Raw genomic sequence first — 21,170 nt, 5'->3', positions numbered from 1 at the left:
TGATTTGCCACTTCTCGTTTCCATCTTCTTTTTCTTTTTCGTCCCACTCTCTGACACTAATTTGTTACGTATCTGCCAGTTTGTTAATTTCTGGTATAAATTATTTCCAAGGAACTTCAGTGATACAAGTCCTTTCTTGATTAAACCAGTATATTCTTTCTTGGTACACACTTTTAGTAATACACAGAATCTCCACAGTCACTTTAAACTTAACAACCTTTTATAACACATCTATAAATCACAGTGATTCACCCACTTTACTTACGGTGCCTACTGTTCGCTCAATTATCTATATCTTCAATCTATCTGTATATCTATCTGTCACTGGGTTTATCTGCCGGACTTATATACTAAAAAACAGGGCGCCTGGCAAATACTCGGACATTCGCGGATTTCTCGATAATTCATGATCCTTCGAGAAACTCCAGCACGCATGCTCACAGCGTCGCTTGACTTCCGCTGTCGTAACACATCCAAGCAGTGTGCTGTTGCTATTGGTAGGGCAAGTAGGATTTTAGGTTGTATCTACAAAAATATTGAATACAAGTCTAAAGAAGTTATAATTTCATTGTATTGGTCACTGGTTAGGCCACATTTAGAGTTTTGTGCTCAGTCTTGGGCTCCTTACCTTAGGAAGAACATTGAATTGTTGGAAAGGGGATAGTTACTGGAATGGTGCCTGGGATGGAGGGGTTATCATAAGAGGAGAGATTAGGATTTCTGAAACTGCTTTCTCTTGAAAAAAGATTGAGGTATTAAAGATTGTAAAGGGAATTAATAGTGTTGATGCATTATATTTTTTCCATACTTAACGGCAACAATAGTAGGACTAGGGGACACAAATATAAATTTTGACAAGGTAGGTGTTATCTTCAGCTAAGACAGTTTTATTTTTCTAACAGGGTGGTTGACTTCTGGAATGGGTTGCCTTTGGATGTTATGGAGGCAGTAAATTTAAGTGAGGTAAGATGAAGTTTGATAAATATATGAATGATAAGGGTTAGCTTTAAGATTTGTGTGATATTTTATTTATTTGTTTGATAGTCTTAGTTTAGTTTAGAGGATAGGACACCCGAGATGGACCAATAAGTACGGCTTGTTGTCCCTAAACATTATGTTATGTTAAGTGAAAATAGTATGAAGACAGTAATACTAGACTAGAAAACGTAAGAAAATCATGTCTTTAAGTAACTCTGACCATTATTTCAACGATGGGATTACAATTCCAGATAACCTAAAACATTTTAAGGACTCCATTTCCATCCTCTCCAAAGGTCCTAATTTTGCTATCTCAGATGAACTTACCAAGAAGTTAACTCTTGATATCCGTTCATCTCTCAACCAATGCTTCTACAAACTAAAAATATCTAACTCCAATAATAATGTGGATGAATCACAGTTTAACCTTTCTCCTGTACCTTTTGATTTTCCTAAATCCATACCTTCCAGAGCATGCCGCACTATGGAGAAGATATTGAGAAACTTAACAACAATGTTGATAGCATTTTAAATAGCTTTAAAAATTATCATGTAAAATCCAATATTTCAATAGTAGTTAGCTATCAATCAGTTAAAAATGAATGATCACATATTTGTGAAAGAGAGTGACAAGTGTAAAGGTTTTGTTTTAACGAATACATCCACCTACATAGAAAAGATCAAGGTGCATCTCGATTATATGTCTAGTTACGAACAATTTAACAAAGGCCCCACAAAAGAACTGGAAAAAAATGCTAAAAACATTTTGAAGAACTTTCAAAGTAAAACCACTATACCCATATGACTTTCGAACAATCTTAAACCAACTCATTCCAACCCCTTCCTCGAACTGTATGGATTACCCAAAGATTATAAATCTAACAAACCTCTAAGACCCATAGTCTCCATATGCAACTCTCCATTAGTGTCTGTATCTTGGCTACTCGAAAAACTACTTTACCGAAAGCTTAACAAAATTCCTTCACACCATTGGAAGCGAAATGATGTGACACATTATGTGTGCAAAGCACGCAAAGATGAGTTCAAACACTATTCCATTTACTATTGATGTCATTTCTATGTACCCTTCCATTCCCATAGAAGAAAGTATAAACTTGGTCATGAATCTTATTAGATCAGCCACCCTTTCTATTATTAATGAAACCCTTACAGAACTCATTGAAAATTCTCTCAGATTTGTTCCCAACAAAAGTTAATACAAATTCAATTCAGCTCTCTATAAATAAAGCAAAGCTATCACTATGGGCAACAATATTGATATTGTTTTATCCTCTATCTTTAAGCACTTCTTTGAATCATCAGTTGTAATCAGCGGAATTTTGAAACTAATCTTGAACCAGCTAGGTGGTTCAGATATATTGACGACATTTTTGGACTATGAAATCATGGACTCCCTTTTCATTTGGAAGTTGTTGAATTCCCTAATAATCAACACCCCGACATAAAGTTCACATTTACCCATACTGATAACGTCCAGAAGTCTATACCCTTTCTTGATGCCATGGTCGCTATTGAAAGCAAACTTACTATTACCCTATATTTCAAACTATGTGTTAAACCAATTATTCTACACTATATCTCGCATCACCAGCTACCAAATAGGGTGTCATTATCAGTCAACGTAACAGGATTGAAAAAAATCTGCAATACGATGGACAGTAAGGCACAAGTCGGGATGAAACGACTATTGCCCAATGGTTATCTAGATATAGTTACATTACTAAGACATTCCACAATTTTGATACACAGGATCCTAACAAATGACAGCAAAAAACGAAACCACCACATCAAAACACTGTCTCATACATTATGTCCTTTGTCTTCATCAAGCGATTAGAGGATCTAGTTAGAATATCTACATCAAACAAAACCCGATAAAAACTGAAGGATATATTTACTCGTTCAGCCTTCAATAACAACAGCCCATGCAAATCCAAAAGACTGCGTATACCCAACGTAATTACCGATTCGATGCTCGAAAGTGAGCTCGATGTTATCTTTTAAACTACGGCTTAAAAGTTTTTGTTGGATGGAGTACAGAACTATACTGGATTTTGTATCTATAACGCCAACACTATGTCTCAAACCTTAAACTTGTTTGTTTCCATTTATGGCGATTGCATTTACACCTTAGCTACCTCTCTTGTTTGTGTAATTTTTTTGAAAATCCCTATTCCCCCTTTTTAATTAACAATTTTTAATAATCTTGTTTCTTTAGTTTTTTATGTCCATCATGGAAAAAAAAATATCTATAATGGCAATACTGTCCTATTTGACACAATTTAGTTTAATGAAATATGTAGTTGGTGTTTGATGCTCTCTCTGGAAACAATAACAACCTTTGGTTTGGTTTCATGCAGATTGGATGACTATTACTCCTGATATCACTGCCACAATGTTATCATTGATAATGATACTGCATTTATGATCACTATGATGTTTGGTGATCAAAATACCAAATGTTATGTATATGTTTGTAAAATATAAATAGCTGCTATATGTATATCGTGTAGCTATCAACACTGGACTGGAGGAAGCATTGAACTATAATGGATTTTGTAAGCGGCACTAGTTTTATATATGCATGCGCATGCAATGCATGTTGGCTAGTATATATATAGATAGTCATATGAATTTTTCAAGTTGCATAGATCTATGCACATATATTCAATGCAAATATAAGACACTGTGTCATAATATAATGGAATATCTATAAAAATAAATATTTATAGCATTTCTTATAGTTGTTATTTATATTTTTCCCTTCCTCCTCCTCCTCTCTGTTGACAGTAGTAAGGCCAATCATAGTTTTGCTACAGCTGACAAAATTTGCTTTTAGAGTGACATTCTGCGCATTCTACAACGTCGAAAACGTGTTAATTAACAATTATGAACTGATTATATTAATACGCTTTTCCTCCTTCCATTTCTAATAGAGTCTGAATCATAGAACTTCTACAACCCTTTTCCACTGTGACGACTCTAAGCTCTAGTGGGCCGTCAGACTTTATCTGAAACTAAATATTTTCTAAGTGAAATATATAGCTACGAAATGTCTGCTTCACCATCATTTCACCATCATTTCGCCATCTCCTGCTTACACAATTCATGCCACTCCTTATAGCCACCTTCACGGATGGCTACTCTATCTGCAGTATCTATAAAATTTGCGATCTCGCAGTATTGGATATAATTCAAAACTTACATCAACTATCACTATGATTACCAATCCGATGCTCGAAACTAAGTTTAGTACATCTTTTAAACTATAGCTTAACAATTTTTATTGTGAGAGACAACTTAGACGTTTGTATAATGTTTAAGACGTTCGTGTAATATGACCAAGATGGTAACCCCCCCCCCCAAAAAAAAAGAAAAACCTTCGTCCTGTCAGCAGCGTCGTGTCCAAAAAGGGCAGGAAGCCTATACATAAAAAACAATTATATGCAGCATCAATACACTTCCAACAAAAAGTTAATAATCGCTATGGTACATATGTCATGCCTGCCCTATAAACATTAAATTATATATATGGCCAGCATGAAGCTGTATACTTATGTAGTTGGCTATGAGGTTTCATATAAACCATAGACTACTTTAAAACAATTGGGTGTCAACGGTTATACAGCCACTGTTATTTGCTAGGTACTCAAATATACTTATTGTTTATTTGGAATTAAGCAAAAAGCTACACAATGGGCTATCTGTGCTCTGCCCACCACGGGTATCGAAGCCCGATTTCTAGCATTGTAAGTCCGCAGACGTACCGTTGTGCTACTGGGGGGGGGGGGCAAATATACTTAAAAACTACCGTATACAATGCACGCACAAATGATGCATTTAGTAATATTGCTCAGGTTTTATAACAATACTATCAACCATTTTGGGTGTAGTCTGGCTGAACAATATTAAATAATAATAATAAAGAAGAACAAATGGGTGATACCTATTGTGAACCACTACCGTACGTGGTTCATCATAACAGCCGCGACCTGAAAAACATTTGCGATGGTTTCCTGCCCTTTGCTTGAATTTTCCTTATTCTATTATTTTCATGCATGGCATTTAAGATACTTTCTTGCGTATATGTTAGCTCGACAGATCCTGGTCTACTTGAAAAAACATTACGCGATCAGACAAAGAAATTCACGTAGATGTGACTTTATTTAATAAAACTACAAGTAAAGTAATGGTATTTATAATAGTGTACACAGTATGAAACAGTTATGAATGTTCAGTGTGTGACACGGTTTTGCGATTTGAAACAAAGAAACTCACAAAGACAAAGAATAAAACCCATAGTAAAGAAAAGGTGTTTATAGCAGTTTATAGGTAGTTAAAAGGTGTTAATGGCAGTCTACGAAACAAACCAAAGTTAATTTTCTTACAAAATAAAGTAAATGTAAAGTTGTAATGAAAACAAACTTAGCTGATTATCCAAAAACGTTTGAATGTGTGTTCCCATAGCGATAAGTATATGGTTTTGAACGAATTGCGCATGCGTACTTTAGACCTAACTGAGTCGACAAAGCCCATAGCAATTGTCTTTAGTGTAACGTAATTTTTTTAGGAAAGTACACGTGAGCTAAGTGTTGTTTGTGTGAAATACTTTGCAAATTAAAAACCTAAAGGGAAATCGAAGCCAGTCGTCACGTGATGACAACAACATTGTGCCACCGTATACCATACTTGTTGCACTGAGCAAAAAACAGGTAAGGTGATTCTATATGGAAAAGCCAATATGCAATCCAGACTCCCCTGACGAAGGCATTTTTAACGATATGGGATTTGTTGCATTTGATCGAGAAATTTTCAAGAAATGTTCTGGGCAGACAAACGCAAACGTATTGTTACGATAGCGGAAGTCACATGACGCTGCTAGCGCATGCGTGACTGAATTTTTCGAATTATTGGGGAACTCCGCAAATTTTGGAGAAGCCTCTTTGTTAATATATAAGCCTGGCGAGAAAAGCCAGCAGAGTTAAGCGAACAGTAGTTACGGTGAGGTTCGGGTAATTTACGATTCTGTTTCGAACAAGTGTGTGTTTTGCATCCATAGAGAGCAAAGTTATCGAGATTATATATTATAAAAGTTGTTAAGTTTAAAGTGACGAGAAACCTACTGACTGTGAAATTACTGTGCACTAAAAATTTGCATTGAGAAAGAATAAACTGGTTTAATCAAGAAAGGAATTGTATCGCTGAAGTTCCTCGGAAAGAATTTCTACCGGAAATTAATAAACAAGCAGATACGTAATAATAGTATTTGTAAAGAAGCCATTTGTCATAACAACAGTTGTTATGGTCTTTATGTCCTATAGTGAATAAACGAACTTGGAGACACTCAATTTTTTCTTCTTGTTTTAAAACTTAGTTGTTTTCAGTCACATATATCGTGATATATAATTGTGGGTGTGGCTTCTGAATGGCAAATAACTTTTGTTTAGCATTTTGCTTTCTAACACATATTGCAGTTTTTGGGTGTTACATCATATCATAACGTTTTGGAACAACATGGGACCTATTTGTCCATCTTGGTTGTTCCATCTTCTAAACTAAACTAAAACTATTAATAAATAAATTCTTAAAAAGTCTTAAAGCCAACCCTTATCATTCATATACCTATTAAGCTTTCTCCTAAACTCATTTAAATTTATTGCTTTCACAACATCCAAAGGCAATCCATTCCAATGACAAAACACCCTGTTAGAAATATATAACTGAAAAAAGAGAAACATCTGAAGATGACTCCTACCAAGGACGCCCGCAGAAAAAAATTAGGGGGATCAAGTAACTCAAGTTTGAAAAAAAATGAAATCTAAATACAAATACCTTATAAGAAGAATAATTTTACATGTCTAGTATTCTTTTCTTTTTGAAAATCCGGGGGGGGGGTCATGTGACCCACCTTGCCCCTTCCTGCGGGCGCCCATGACTCCTACCCTGCCAACATTTATATTTGATCTTCCACTTGTGACATTAATCCAGTTTGACTGATCTACATTTATAACAACCCCCTGCTTTCTCTTATACAGCCACTCTTCTATCCAATTTGCTAACTTATCTTTCACACCTATAGAGGTACTTTTTTTTACAAGCCTTTTATGTTGCACCTTGTCAAATGCTTTCTGAAAATCCAGATACACCAAATCTACATTCCTATTCTCATCTAAATAAACAGTAACCTTCTCAGGATGTTAAAAGATTTGTAAGGCAAGATTTTCCCTTGGTGAAACCATGTTGATTATCCAATAATATTCTAATTTTTGTTAAATCACTTTGCAAAGCATCTTTAGTCAGCCTTTCCAAAACTCTTCCCACAACTAATGCAAGACTAATGGGTCTATAATTACTGGGAAATTGTTATCATCTCCCTTGAAAAGAGGAGTTACATTAGCTCATATCCAATTTTCTGGTACCTGCCAACTATTCAATAACTGACACAATTTACTATCATGTGGCTCACATATCCAATCTTTAACCTCCTTCAAAACCTTTGAGGAAATATTATCTGGCCAAGGAACCTTATTGTTCTTTAAACTTCACAATTTTTTCTTAACCAGCTCAGAATTAATGCATTCATCGTATTCGATCTCGTTTCTATCTATCAAGATGTAGAATACTGCTTGAATTTTCGTTAGTAAAAACCAAAGAAAAGGCAAAATTCATAACCCAGCCAGCTCATAATCATCAGATACGAGCCTTCCTTAATCATCCCTCAACGGTCCTACCCCCATCTAACGTTTTGTTTACCCTTAATGTATTTATAGAAATCCTTACTGTTAATTTTTACATTTTCAGCTAACTTTCCTCACAAATCCTTTTTGATGTCCTAATTTCCTGTTTCACAAACTTTCTTGATCTTCTATAATCTTTTAAATCTCCTGTCATACTAGTCAATTTATATTTCTTAAATCTATTATGCTTTTTTTATTTTTGCGAGCCAACCTGGTTTTTCACTTGCAGCTACCCTTTTCTTTCTATAAGGAATATATGGGTAAACGACTCTAGAGACGTTTAAACTTTAAAGCTTTGTCGGTTTTCTGTCAAATACCTGAATTTTAAGGTGCCTTCCTAAGTTTTTCGAATTTTCGTTTTCCACAACATATTGGAACGAGTAGATCTGATGCCACTATTATGTAAACAATCTTTGAAACTTCAAATCTGTTAGTTTTCTATCACATATGTGAACTTTAAGGTAGCTTTGGAAATATAAGACATTTTTGGAATATTTCTTTTCTAAAGCATATAGATATTACAATATTTTATGCTCTCTAGTGTGTATAATATATCTTGAAAATCTCATTTGTTTGTTCTAATATTCAATGTAAATTGATGACATTTGTGAATTGGAGACTGTCTTCGGAAGCGAAAGTGATTTTCTTGAATTTTTGTTTTCCACAACATGTTAGAGCTAATAGATTTCATTCCCCCTAGTTGATAAACGACCATGGAGACCCATATTTTTTCTTATTCTTATATTAAATCTCTGTTTTTTTGTCTCTGGTATATATAAATTTGATAATGGCTTCGGAATGCAAGAATTGTTTATTATTTTCAATTTCCAAAATATTGTTGCGTCAGCGAGGTCACGTGACTCGTTCTTTCGAACCTTCGGGCATTGTCAGGAGATTACTAGATATAGGGTAGCCTGGTATATATAAGAGGGTGACAACGTGACGGAATATTAATGTGTGGGTAGACAGTAAGTAATTGATCTGCAGTCAGAGAGTATTATTGAGCACGTTCGTTGTTATAGCATTTGTTTTAGCGCGATTGTTGAAATTAAGTGTACCGTAAAGTTATATTCAGAAAGAATAAACCAGGTTTATTAAGTAAGGACTTGTGTCGCTAAAGTTTCGTCGGAACGAAGTTACGGAAAATCAATTAACAAACGGAGACGTAACAATATGTTGGAGCTTCAAGTTTATACACCCCGTTGTGTGTTTGAGAGCCTTGAATACCCTAATTTATTTATTCTTATGTTAAAGCTACATTGGTGTTTGTTACGCGTGATAATGTTTCGGAAGTTAAAGTAATTTGTTAGAACGTTTATTTCATACAGGATGTAGGATCTAATAGATTTATTTGGGGATAGATGATTTTGGAGGTCTCCGTTTTTTCCTTCTTATATTACAGCCCCGTTGTTTGCTTGCGACTTACGTCAATTTGAGGGAGATTTCGGCAGTAGAAGTAATTAAAAAATAAAATAAAAACTTCTAATAGTGAGCAGAATACACTGAAAACCACATTTTTTGCTATTACGTTAAAAATCCTGTTGTTTTTCTGTGACATTTATGAATTTGAGGATGGTTTCGGGAGTGCAGGTAATTTGTTTTGGATTTTTTTTATTTCCACAATAAGTTGTTATTGTTAGAACTAATAGATATGATGCCACCTAGTGGGTAAAAGTCCCGGTTGTTACCCGTTTGTTTTCTTCTTACAATAAATCAATTTTTTTTGGTTGTGATTTTAAGAATATAGAAGAAGATATTATATTAATGTTAAATTATATCCCCATTTTTCTTTCCATGTTCATAATATTCTTAAATAAAAGAACTGGAAAGTTGAACTGGTAACTAATTCAACCTCTTCGACGAAGATTACTGAACTTCCTATTTAGGCTATTGTTATTAAAACTGTTTTACCTTAAAAGTTAAACGTCTAAATAGTTTATTAATAGTAATACTACTAGCAGTAGTGCTATGTGTAGGGTTAAATTTAGCCTTAGGTAAGAATATGATATTTGAGTAAGAGGACAAGGTGACAGTTTTTTAAAGTAAATATCAAGAAACAAGGTTACATAAAATACTATGTATTTTTTTTTTAAAAAAATTCTAAATAGATTTATATTAAATATATGATGATTGTACCTTTGGGCCGTTGGTTAATTATTGCATAACAATACTTATTAATTCTTTGATACTGATAGATTGTGTAGGCATAGTTATTATTATTAGTTTTGAGTTAGTGTTACATCTGCTATCAGGAATTAATGAGACTGAAACTATATAATTTCACATCCAAAAGTGTTTAAAGATACAGAGTTTGGTATTTCAGTAATTACAATTTACAGTTTTGATTAAGAAGTTAGCACACAGGATCACATACAAAAGTTGTAATGATTTTGAAACAAGACCCAAAACTTGAGCGCTTTTGAATAGTTCACCTGAAAAAGAATAGTGAACTATTCGAAAGCACTCGAGTTTTGGGTCTCGTTTGAAAACCATTACAATTTACAGTGTTATACTTTTGTGTAATTTTATGACCAAGATATATATCTTATCAGTGGTTTTAACCATACTTCTAAGTTATCACATACATAACTCTTAAATACTTGCTTGGGGTGGAATATGCATTCGAGCAAAATGATAACTTAAAATGTATTAATTTTAGAATAACTAATTTTTGCACTGATGACTTGGAAAACAATGAAATGTTTAAAAATTTTTTAAATTAATTTTTCTTCCTTATTTGTAGTGGCTTAAGCTAGCTTATGTTTGGTCTATGTGATCTCTGTGCAATTCTATATGTTTCAATAAATGTTACTTTGACATTTTTAAAGTACATTTTTCCTTTGTATTGGCTATGGAGTGAACTACCATAAGGTCTACTTGTTCCCGATATTGAATGTTATGTATTACTCAGTCTCACAGAAGCTCTTGTTGTACTCACACCTATCTTGCTGTGCTCTACTAATTTGCTATTTTATTATTCTTAGTCATGGTGGTGTGGTTTGGGATGTACCCGTATAATTGTATCAGCAAATAGCTCTTCCTGCTATGCTCATGATTTGTGAATTCATTAAACTTGATTATTAAAAAAAAGGGTTATTTATACATTTCTACAATAAAAATTACCTTAAACACTGTGAAAACTGAATACAAACAAATAACTTATGATGTTATATTAGTATATGTAATCCTATTTAGACATGCACCAAGTTGACTAAGTCTAAGACCTAGTTTCCCATATGAGGTAATATAGGTGAAATGCTATCTGTTGCTAGATCTGTAGTTTTTTCCAATAAAATAAATTGCTATAGGCTGCAGCCTAGAACTGGATGATTAATGGTATTTTCTAATTGATTAATCAACAGCCCTAATTATTGATTAGTGCAATATTTCTCAATCCATGGAATGTAAAAATAGGCTGATGCCAGTTCCCACTGATCAGAAGTTCAAAAAAAAAAGTTTCATAATTTCAAGTAATTGATTGTTGGAATGATCAAAAATAGTAATAATCAGAACACACTAATCTTGATTAATCGGATAAATCATAATTTTGATTAATTAATTCAATTGTAATTTCAATTGATTCATTTATGAAATACTGCTTAATGTAAATGCTACTCATATATAATTGATTAAATTTCCCAACTCTGTTGCAGGCCTGTATTTCAGAAGCTGGAAGAAAAATTTCTAGAGTAGTTGTTCATCAGGCCTGCCTATCTTTCCTAAAGCCATAGAGAGTTCCCAGTTGTCAGTATCAGCTTATTTTTTCAAACATTGGTATCGATTTTCAACCAAAAAAAGTTACTGAGACATCCTTAACATTGAGTATTATTCATATTGACAAATGGATACTAAGGTAGCAATGAGACAAAGAATGATATAACAGAATCAATGTTTCGACTACAAGTCTTCTTCAGGAAGGAAACTAGAATTATCAACAAAGGGCTGGAAAAGCAACAAAGAAAAATTATAGAAGCTGCTTACATCTTAGAAAAGAACATAAACAGCATAGCAGGAGACTACAAGTGAGCAGAAATGGCAGTGAGCCCAGTGAGATGAGAGCAGGGCACTGATTAGTCGGGTGGTGGTTGACAGACAGTGATAATGGACCAATCAGAGAGTGACACAGTGCAGTGACCAGAACCTAATATATGCCCTTGTAAAGCACTATGGTGTCGCACTCTCCAGAAGAAGACTTGTAGTCGAAACGTAGAGACAATAAAGATCCTGTTATAGCATTTTTAGTCTCATTGCTACCTTAGTATCCATTCCTAGCATTGTTGGTGTAGAGCAGCATTTATAGTATAGCAAATATAGCTAATTTATTGCATTCTTTATCAATAGATAAAATTTTTAAAAGTCTGTATTTTAGTTACATTATGTTTGAAATTAACAGAATTTCACAATGTTTTTTTATTTAACGATTATTTGGGATCAGAGAGGACCCTATCTGAACTTAAGTGCATGTAAAGTTTAAGCAAGTACACTAAAATCCATTTCATAGCTCATTTTATTTTATTACAACACATTTATTTCAAAATGTCAGGTAGAAAAAAAATATGTAATAACAGATGTAGTATAAAGATTCAAGGAAACTACCAGCTTGTGAAAGATATTGGGATAATGTAAATTTTGACATTTATGTTTATCAAAGACTTAGTAACCTTCTTAAAGAACCCTAGTTCTAATTTCTTACCTGTTTCTCTACATTTTAACAGCAAGCTTTGATAAAAAAAAATATAAAGGTGACACTCTGAAGTAACTATGGAAGTATTAAAGGAGAAGGTGGGTCCTTTTTCTGATGAAGTACAGGATGCCTTGTTGGGTATGAAATTGGCAAAAAATGAAGAAGAAACTTTTACATTACCCAGTAGTAAGTGCATATCCTTGAAGTTCATGCTTTGTGTTCTTGCTAAGATTTTTCTTTATCATAATTGTGCAATATTGCCTTTTTTATTTAATTGCATGCTAAAAATTGTCCACAACTGATTGTAAAATGATTTTTTTTTAAATTTTTTATACAGAATAAATTCTATTTTCTGATCCATAAATATTTGACACAGTCATGAAAGTGTTCCACTTATTGGTGGATTGCTTGGACTTATAGTAACCTACTGAATTATTTCACTTTTTATAGTTTAATAAGTGATTATCAACATCAAATTAAAGACACCAATAACTCTAGTAGAGGGCAGATAAGTCACTTTACCTGAGGTATTGAAAATGGTAAGATTTTTTGATTAGCCATTTACCATTGATGTGTTTTGTTAACAGTTGAATTAAGATTAAATGTCTGATGTATAATGAGGGCTATGCAAATGTAAAACCACTGATACATCTTTATAAATTAATGATAAAGCTTCTTTGACAATACTGGTTCCTATTGTTTTAACTCAGCACATGAGTTGTTAACTGCTCTTCCTTGTCATCAATAGGTTAAAGACCTAGGCCTATGCACCATTGACTTACTAAGCTAATTTTTATTTCTTAAGTAAAGAAGAAAGTCTGTATGTGGATCATCTAGATTAAAAATTTGTGCTTATACATTTCCAACATCACCTGAGGTTCTGAAATTTCTCAACAGGAGTTATCCAGTACTGTAATTGTGACTGGAGACACACTAATGGCCAGTAATATTACCAACATTATATACCAGGTGGTTGGTTCCATTGTGATCTTAGATTCAGGATTCCTAACTTCCTGTTTATATTTAGTTCAGCTGAGTCTGCCCCATTTTTCAGCGAGTTTCACCAAGGTTGTTTCCATGTTTGTTTTTGCTTTTATTTCTCTCTTGCCAATAAAGATCAGGTACTCTCACTTTCATTCTTCACTGCTTGGATTATGCAAGTATGTGTTTTTTATTTTCTCATTATATAGTTTTTTTTTGCTGCTTAGCCATCTGGCAACTTTCCTTCAAGACCAGGTCTTTGGAAGTGTTCCTTACATTTGGAAACTTCAGCTGAGGCTGCTAATCAGCAGTCTTCTCTGATTATTTTCCTGATTTTTTCAATTCAGGTGGTCGTAACAGGTTTCTTGTTATTGAGAGTCTCGTTGCACTTTCTTCTGTTCCTCAGCATCTCACTTCTTTTCAAAGTTCCCCCTCCCTCTTGTAGAGCTGGTCATCACAGATCATAGAGGTATTTCTCTGCTCTGATTCAGCGGGAGCTCAGCCCTATCTCTTTATGTACTTGTGGACTTCTTTTACAGAAGTTCTTTGGATCATACAGATGCTTTCCTTTAGACTTTCCCTGTATTTTTGTGCTCGTTTTCTTTTCCAGGAGTCTTTCCAACCCCTAAAATCTTACTTGCTTTTGTCACTTTGGAGAGTCTGTGTCTTTTCTATGGGCTATGAATGCTGTGGAATAGGTCCTCAACCCCTGTCTGTGTTTTTACTCCTGTCTTTTTGTTATTCCCAATGTGGAGGGAAACTGGTGCAATGTCATAGATCTCTTGTCCTTGAACAAGTTTTTTGTTACCTCTCAGTTCAAGATGGCCAGGTTTCTCATTTTGAGGTGGGTGTTCTGTCCTTGTCTGTGGATGACCAATGCCACTGTTGTGGATGCTTTTCTCTACATCCTGATTTGTTTTTCTACTTTTTTTTTAATATATTGTTTACCCACAATTATCAGATTTTTCAGTTCTTGGTCCTTCCCTTTATGTTCGCTATGGCCCCATACATCATCAGTCAGTTCATGAGTGCTTTCAAATGGCAGATATAGTTGCTGGATCTTCATTTCCATTACTCTATGGATAACTGGCTTTTTCTTGCTCAATTTACAGAAGCATCCATGGTTGTGACTTTTCTTTTTCTTTAGATGTTGTCTTATTTGGTTTGGCATGTCAAGTTCTTCTAGGCCGTCTTGATCCCCACTCAGTATCCCATTCACTTGGGAGTCTTTTTCAACTTGTTTGCAGAGCAGACTCAATCATCTTTGAGATATGGAGTTTATAGTTATCAAAGCTCCCATGTGTTCTCTGAAGGTTCTATCTCTTTCTGGGGATCTGACTTTGCTCGATTTCTTTGTTTTTCTCAGATGTGCCCCTTCAATGTCTTCTAGTAGATCATTGGAATATTTCTAGTAATTCCCTCACATCTCTTTTATCTCTCACTGTCCTTGTGACTTGATCAGCTCCACATTACTCTTGCCATCCCTTTTCCCACACCTCACCCAGAACTGCATCCATTTATTGATGTCTCCTTTTTTTTGGAGGGGGGCAAGGGTTGGACACCTATACTCTTTCTGACATATAGTTTCCAGGGAAGCAGACCTGTATCATTATTTTCAAACTGGGCTACTGAGCTAGCTATCATCTTCAGCCTCATCTGTTTGGTCGTCTTGTGATGATTCATTCAGACAACTACACTAACTTGTCTTACATCAACTAACATGGAGGATCTCTGCTTTCATTTCTTGATTTTCTTTTTTGGATCTGCAAGCACCACATTCGGCTGTTGGTCTGTCATGTCTTTGTGCTTTGAACCAAATGGCAGATTGTCTGTCTCACTTGGACTGGATTCTTCCTATGGAATGGTTGCTTCATCCTCTGGAATTTCAGTGGATTGTTCTCATTTGGAGAGTCCTCTCATTAATTCCTTTGCAACTCCCCTCAACATCAAGCTTCATCTTTTCTGGTCACCAATCCCAGATTCTGCAGCTCTAGCCGTAAATACTTTGAGACAGGGTTGGATCAATCTTTCTTTTTACTGACTTTTGAGAGTAGATTACTCATTTCTGTGATCACAAGTTACATGACAGCTTTGTCAGTGACTTTACATCTTTTTCCCAGCCATTTTCCTTTTCTTTCTCCAGTTCTTATAAGGCCCTTTCTCAGCTATTCTTATCAGTTGTTCTCCTCACCTGGCCCCTCTTCCTGTCTACAACCTCTCTCTTTCATTCTCCATGCCCTCATGTTCTCTGTTTGAACTTTTGGCCTGCTATTCCTTGTATCGTTTTTCTTTCAAGATTTAGTTTAATTTTTTCTTGCTTGAAGAAGGCATCACTCTGATATTTTTGCCTTAAAAATCTCTCAACCACTTTATATCATAAATGGGTTGATTTTGTTCCCAGACTACTATGTTCTCCCTAAAACTTGGGCTGTCCAGTAAGATGATTGGATGTTTACTCCAATTGTTTTCCATTTTTTCTCCATATAATAATTTTGATCCCAGTTTTCTTCTTTGTCTTGTTCAAGCAGTTCAATGTTACCTCACTCATAATGCTCCTTTATGTGATAATCACTTTTTCGGGTGGGGGATTCCTCTTCTCCTTGTATCATATCACCTTCTGCTTTGACTTATTGGGTCCATCAACTCTTCCAGCTTGTTTATTCTTCCATGGGAGAGGATGACTGTCAACTTTATCAGATAACCTCCTATTAGGTTTGCCATTTCACAGCTTTTCTTGGCTGTCATTATTTACGTCCTCTGGATGAGATCTTGCAGGCAGGGATGTGGATGACTCCCTATACCTTCTGCCACATTACTTACATCATATAGTTTCGTCTGCATGTGAATTTCATCTCCCTTCAGTCACCATACTTCAGTCTTCCCAGAGACTTGAGTGAAGGGTATATTAATTATTTTTTATTTGTTTCTTTTTACATCTCACATATTGTTATTAATATGTATTGATGTGTGTATATATATATATATATATATACAGGTTGTTCCAAAATTATCTTTCCTATTTTAAAATTTAATAATGAAATAACTAAAGAATACAACCATGCAATATTCAACATCTTGTAGCCTAACACAAATAGATTTCATTGACACGTCAGTAAACTTCTACATGAACACCATTAATGGCTCTCAACATGTCGAACCAATATTAGATTTCAGTCCACATTTGCTGCAACATGTCCACAGTTACAGTGGTGCTGATATCTGTTATCTTGGTCTTTAGCACCATGTTGTTTGCTGTAGGTGTGTAATACACAATGTCTTTAACATACCCCCAAAGAAAGAAGTCTAGTCGAGTGATGTCTGGCAAATGCAGAGGCCATGGAATTGGCCCATCCTGCAAGCCAAATAACACATTGAGCCTTTTCTTGCACAGTTGCCATTTAATTGTGTAGCACTACACACTGAAATGAAAAAAACATAATAATAAAAATTGTGAGTTGGGCTACAAGATGTTGAAAACTGCATAGTTGTATTTCTTGAGTTGTTTAAATAAGGATGACAATTTGGACCACCCTGTACTAAAGATGTTGAAATCCACCAAATGATCTGTGATGCCTTGCAGGGAAGTGTAGTAAATGTTAAGCTCATCTACCCTTGTTCAAAGCCTGCTATTGAGATGGTTTTTTAGCAAGACTGCTTTGGCAATCTCCATATATTTTATCTTCTAGGCCATACTTCACAAGAAAAAAAAACTACAACAACCTGATGTATCTGCCCTCACACGTGGCCAGTGTCTGCTTTCCTTAGTTGTGGTAACTTACTGCACGGTCTATCAGTATAGGTCCTACTCAGATTTGATCTTTTCTGTTCAGTCCAAGCACATCTCTGGTGTTCTCCCCAATGGAAATTTTTCCCTTTTGTTCTTTTATAGTAGAATAGGGAAGAACCCTTGCTTTCTCTAGTCCCAAGCGAATGGAGAGGTCGATGTGAAGAGTTCTTCATTGAACTAGTGTAATTCCACTGGTATAAGACTGAGTGTATGCACCTCTTGAGAAGAAGTAGGGCTGGAGTGGTACCTCAAAGTTTAGTACAGACTATATCACTACATTACGAACCAAGCCATTCCCATTGGTTAGATCACATAGCACCCGATTGTTCTGGCAATTATCTCATGTATTTGCCCAATACGGAATGGCCTAACTTGTTGCCCTAGCCACACTACACACACATGCTCAGTTGACCAAATGAGATAATGAACAATTGAGCAATCTCATATTCCAACCATCTATACATCAACTTAGCTCGATGCATAAGGTTCTTTTGCTCTACCACCTCTCTTGGGCTGCTTGAGATGGATGTGATCTCCTACTGATTGATGCCCCACTAGTTTACTCCATCCCCCCTAGTGGGTGACATACTCTAAGTTTCCCTTTCCGATACTACATATTCAGAAAGCAACTTATCCTTGTAATTTATTTTTCTGCACTGGCACCTCCACCAACTTCTCAATGTGGGATTCTCACTCTTTATTGCACAGAGAGATGAGTATGTGTTTCTCAACATTAAAATTTTCCTGACCTGAAAATGTATTTCAGGCAGTTACTAACCTCTCCACTTTATTTTATTGTGTCATGTGTGAATCTTTGTTGAAACACTAGTGGTTATGGGGATTACTGCGCATGGAGGATGCATTACCTGCTTGTTGGTGGAGGGCTATAGTCTAGTGATGATTACATCATAGGTTGGCAAAATACACATTAAAACATTGTTGCTTGCACAGAAATCTTTAATGGAAGTGGCACAAGGTAATAGTTCTGTGTTGTGTGGAGAGGTGAGTAGCTATTTAAAATACATTTTCAGGTAACAAATGTTAACTTTCGTAGTTGTTTTGCTGCTCTGAATGGTTAACAGAATTTGTTATCCTGTTTATAGCTTGCGTACAGTAGTTTTGGGACATTGTTCTAGTGACTGATATGTTTTATGTGATCTAAAATGCATATTTGAAAACTACATTAACTATTTTTTCGATATCTCAATGAGACTTAGGGAAGAATGGCTTTGAGTGAATTTAGAATAGGAACGAAGAATTTAGCCAATTGGCTAAATTCTTCATTCATATTCTAAATTGACTCACTTCCAACAAGTTTACAGTTATAGATTAATTTTCCTTTGCCCACTAAATTTCTAAAATTAGTAATGCTAATCAATACTTACTTGCTAGTTTCGACATTGAATCTTTATTGACAAACGTATCACTCGAGAAGTATTTTTATTCTTAGCATGAAAATCACCTTTCAATTAAGTTTTACTCAGACTTTCTTAATAAAAGCTTTGGCAATTCAGAAACAAATCTTTAGTAGAAATACTTTATTAATTCTCTCCACATTGACTCGGTCAATTTGACCGACCACGTGACCTTTTCGTACTCATATAAAGTCTATAGATTTGATACTACCAACTTTTGATGCAGTGTATTTATCTTCACAAAATTTGGCAGTCTTTCAGTAAACATTATAAGCATTTCACATACAAAAAATCATAATTTTTAGTGAAGTATTTTTAATAAACTAAAAAAGTTTTGTTGTAGAATATATCAAGTATTTGTTTTGAATAATCTGTGTGCAAAGTGATTTTCATGTTAAGATTAAAAAATACTTTTCTTCATCTCAAAAATACCAAATTTCATTTGTGTAATCTCTATAACCTTCTAAATATATATCAAATGTTTTTTTCAGTAAAACTATATTTTACTTGTAACAATATACATTTATGTGTAATTAAATTTTATTGTCCTTTTAACCATTTCTAACTACTTTTCGTGCCCATTATAAGTTGTAAATCCCTTGTGGAATGTGCAGATCATGTTATGCTATCGAATTACATTACCCACGAGCTACTCCGAGCTCCTTGCTTGTGTGTCTCGTGAAATATTATTATTATTTATATTATCTAATCTAACCTTTACTAACCTAAAGAGATCTCTGTTTTTACATTTTAGTTACTTTTATTATAATAAATAAAGAATAAACATGAAGAATAACAAATAAATTACTTACCCAGTCTTTCTCTTTTTTCATGCTGTCAATTGTCTATGAGAGTTAACCCTACATTTTTTATACTAATGGTTGTAGTGCATTAAATAATTTTTATTGAATTAAGTAATACAACAAAGAACATAGACTAATAACATGCAAAAAAACAGACAATTTCTCCTAACTCTCAAAAATATTTTGGCTTTCTACCTATGCAACAAGAGCAGTTACAAATTTTGTACTCTGAGTGAAATTGACAATATTCTGTTTGGAACAACATTTTAAGATACATCATTTGATAGATGAAAACCTTGACTCTATTGGTTATAACTAATATATAATTAAGCGTAAGAGAAAACTATTAACAAATCCTGAAAGAGAGGATGTGACATTTGGATGTGGCAGGAGGGGTCTGATTTTCTATTTGATAGCTCTGTAACCAAACAAAATTGAAGGCTAAAAATTATGGTTTGTCTGAGCAATAACGATTTTATAGAGATTAATTCACATTTAATTTTGTAGTTTCTTGGGGGAGGGGAATAAAATAGAAATGAGAAGATACCAAGAGAAAATGTATCTTGTGAGTCACACAAGGGGAAATTCAGGATTTCTTTAAATATTGCCTTATAAAATTAAGATCTTAAAACTTATATACTACTAAAATATGGGTTATTAGTTAGTTTTATGCTATATTAATTGGTATAACATAAACAAAAAGTAGTTTCATATAATTTTGAATGTAAGACTCTAAAACCTTGTGTCATGTGCAATAAAGGACACCCGAAGTGAGAGAGTTAAAAAGTCTGACTTTTTCATGGAAATACACATAGTAAATTCAGAGAACTAGTATGTATAGATATATTCATAGTTCCTATGGTCAGTCCACTTGGTTAAGTCTTATACAAAGAGCTAACTGCTGGTTGGAAATATTATTTAAATTTCTTTAGTCACTGTACCATTGTAAATTGACCATTTTTTAAATATGCTTTACAATACTTTTATCTCCAGTAGAATTCAAACAGTTAATGTGCAGTTCTGGGATAACATGTATAAATTTGGATCCTCTAAATCACTGACACTGCTGTTATACAGTATACAATAATGTTAAATGTTTCTTTTCTTGCCTTCTATCTCCCACGTAATTTCAAAAATAACAACATTATTATCTTTTCCTAGCAGTCTGTAGTGGAATGAACATTAGTTTTGGAAGTAATTATGCATAAAATCTACATAATTTCCTCAGATTTGTATATTCATTAATATTAGTGCATTAGTCCTATTGCAAAAGTAATGGAAGATGTTATTTGGGTAATGGAAATGATGTGAACTTGGTTTACTTAGATTTGATAAAAAGCTTTTGATAAGGTGCCATGTAGAAGATTAGCTAAGAAAATCAATCATTTGTATGTATGAAGGAAATAGTAGTTATTTGTATTATTGATAGGATTTAATGGAATCCAGTCTAACTTTATAACTAGTTTAAATATTATTTGTATTTAAAGTACAATCTCTTGATGTTTCACAAGAACAATTTATAACAAACATTTTTGTTGTTATATATGGAGACTTGAGCCAAATGTAACATCCAACACTTTGCATGTGTGCTGCATTAAATACACTATCTTAATCCAAGACTTGTGATTATATTATCTTGCAGTCTGTAATCTTTGTAACATCAGTACACCATGTTACTCCAAGACTTGTGATATATCAACTTGCAGTCTGTAATCTTTGTAACATCAGTACACCATGTTACTCCAAGACTTGTGATATATCAAC

At 34.2% G+C, this 21,170-nt stretch overlaps 1 protein-coding gene across 1 annotated transcript in view; it reads left to right on the top strand.

Annotated features, from left to right (window-relative positions):
* The first annotated feature begins 11,543 nt into the window (after positions 1 to 11,543).
* Positions 11,544 to 21,170, top strand: part of LOC106464410 (zinc finger protein 721-like) — an 83,296-nt gene continuing 73,669 nt past the window's right edge. The window contains exon 1 of the mRNA XM_022392105.1: positions 11,544 to 12,606. Coding sequence (XP_022247813.1) covers positions 12,498 to 12,606 — 109 coding nt within the window. The 5' untranslated portion in view covers positions 11,544 to 12,497. The remainder of the gene's footprint in view (positions 12,607 to 21,170) is intronic.

The sequence above is a fragment of the Limulus polyphemus genome, unplaced genomic scaffold (genome assembly GCF_000517525.1).
Source record: "Limulus polyphemus unplaced genomic scaffold, Limulus_polyphemus-2.1.2 Scaffold1642, whole genome shotgun sequence".
Classification (NCBI taxonomy): domain Eukaryota; kingdom Metazoa; phylum Arthropoda; class Merostomata; order Xiphosura; family Limulidae; genus Limulus; species Limulus polyphemus.
The sequence above is the reverse complement of the archived record's forward strand: the minus strand, read 5'-3'. Positions and strand labels throughout refer to the sequence as shown.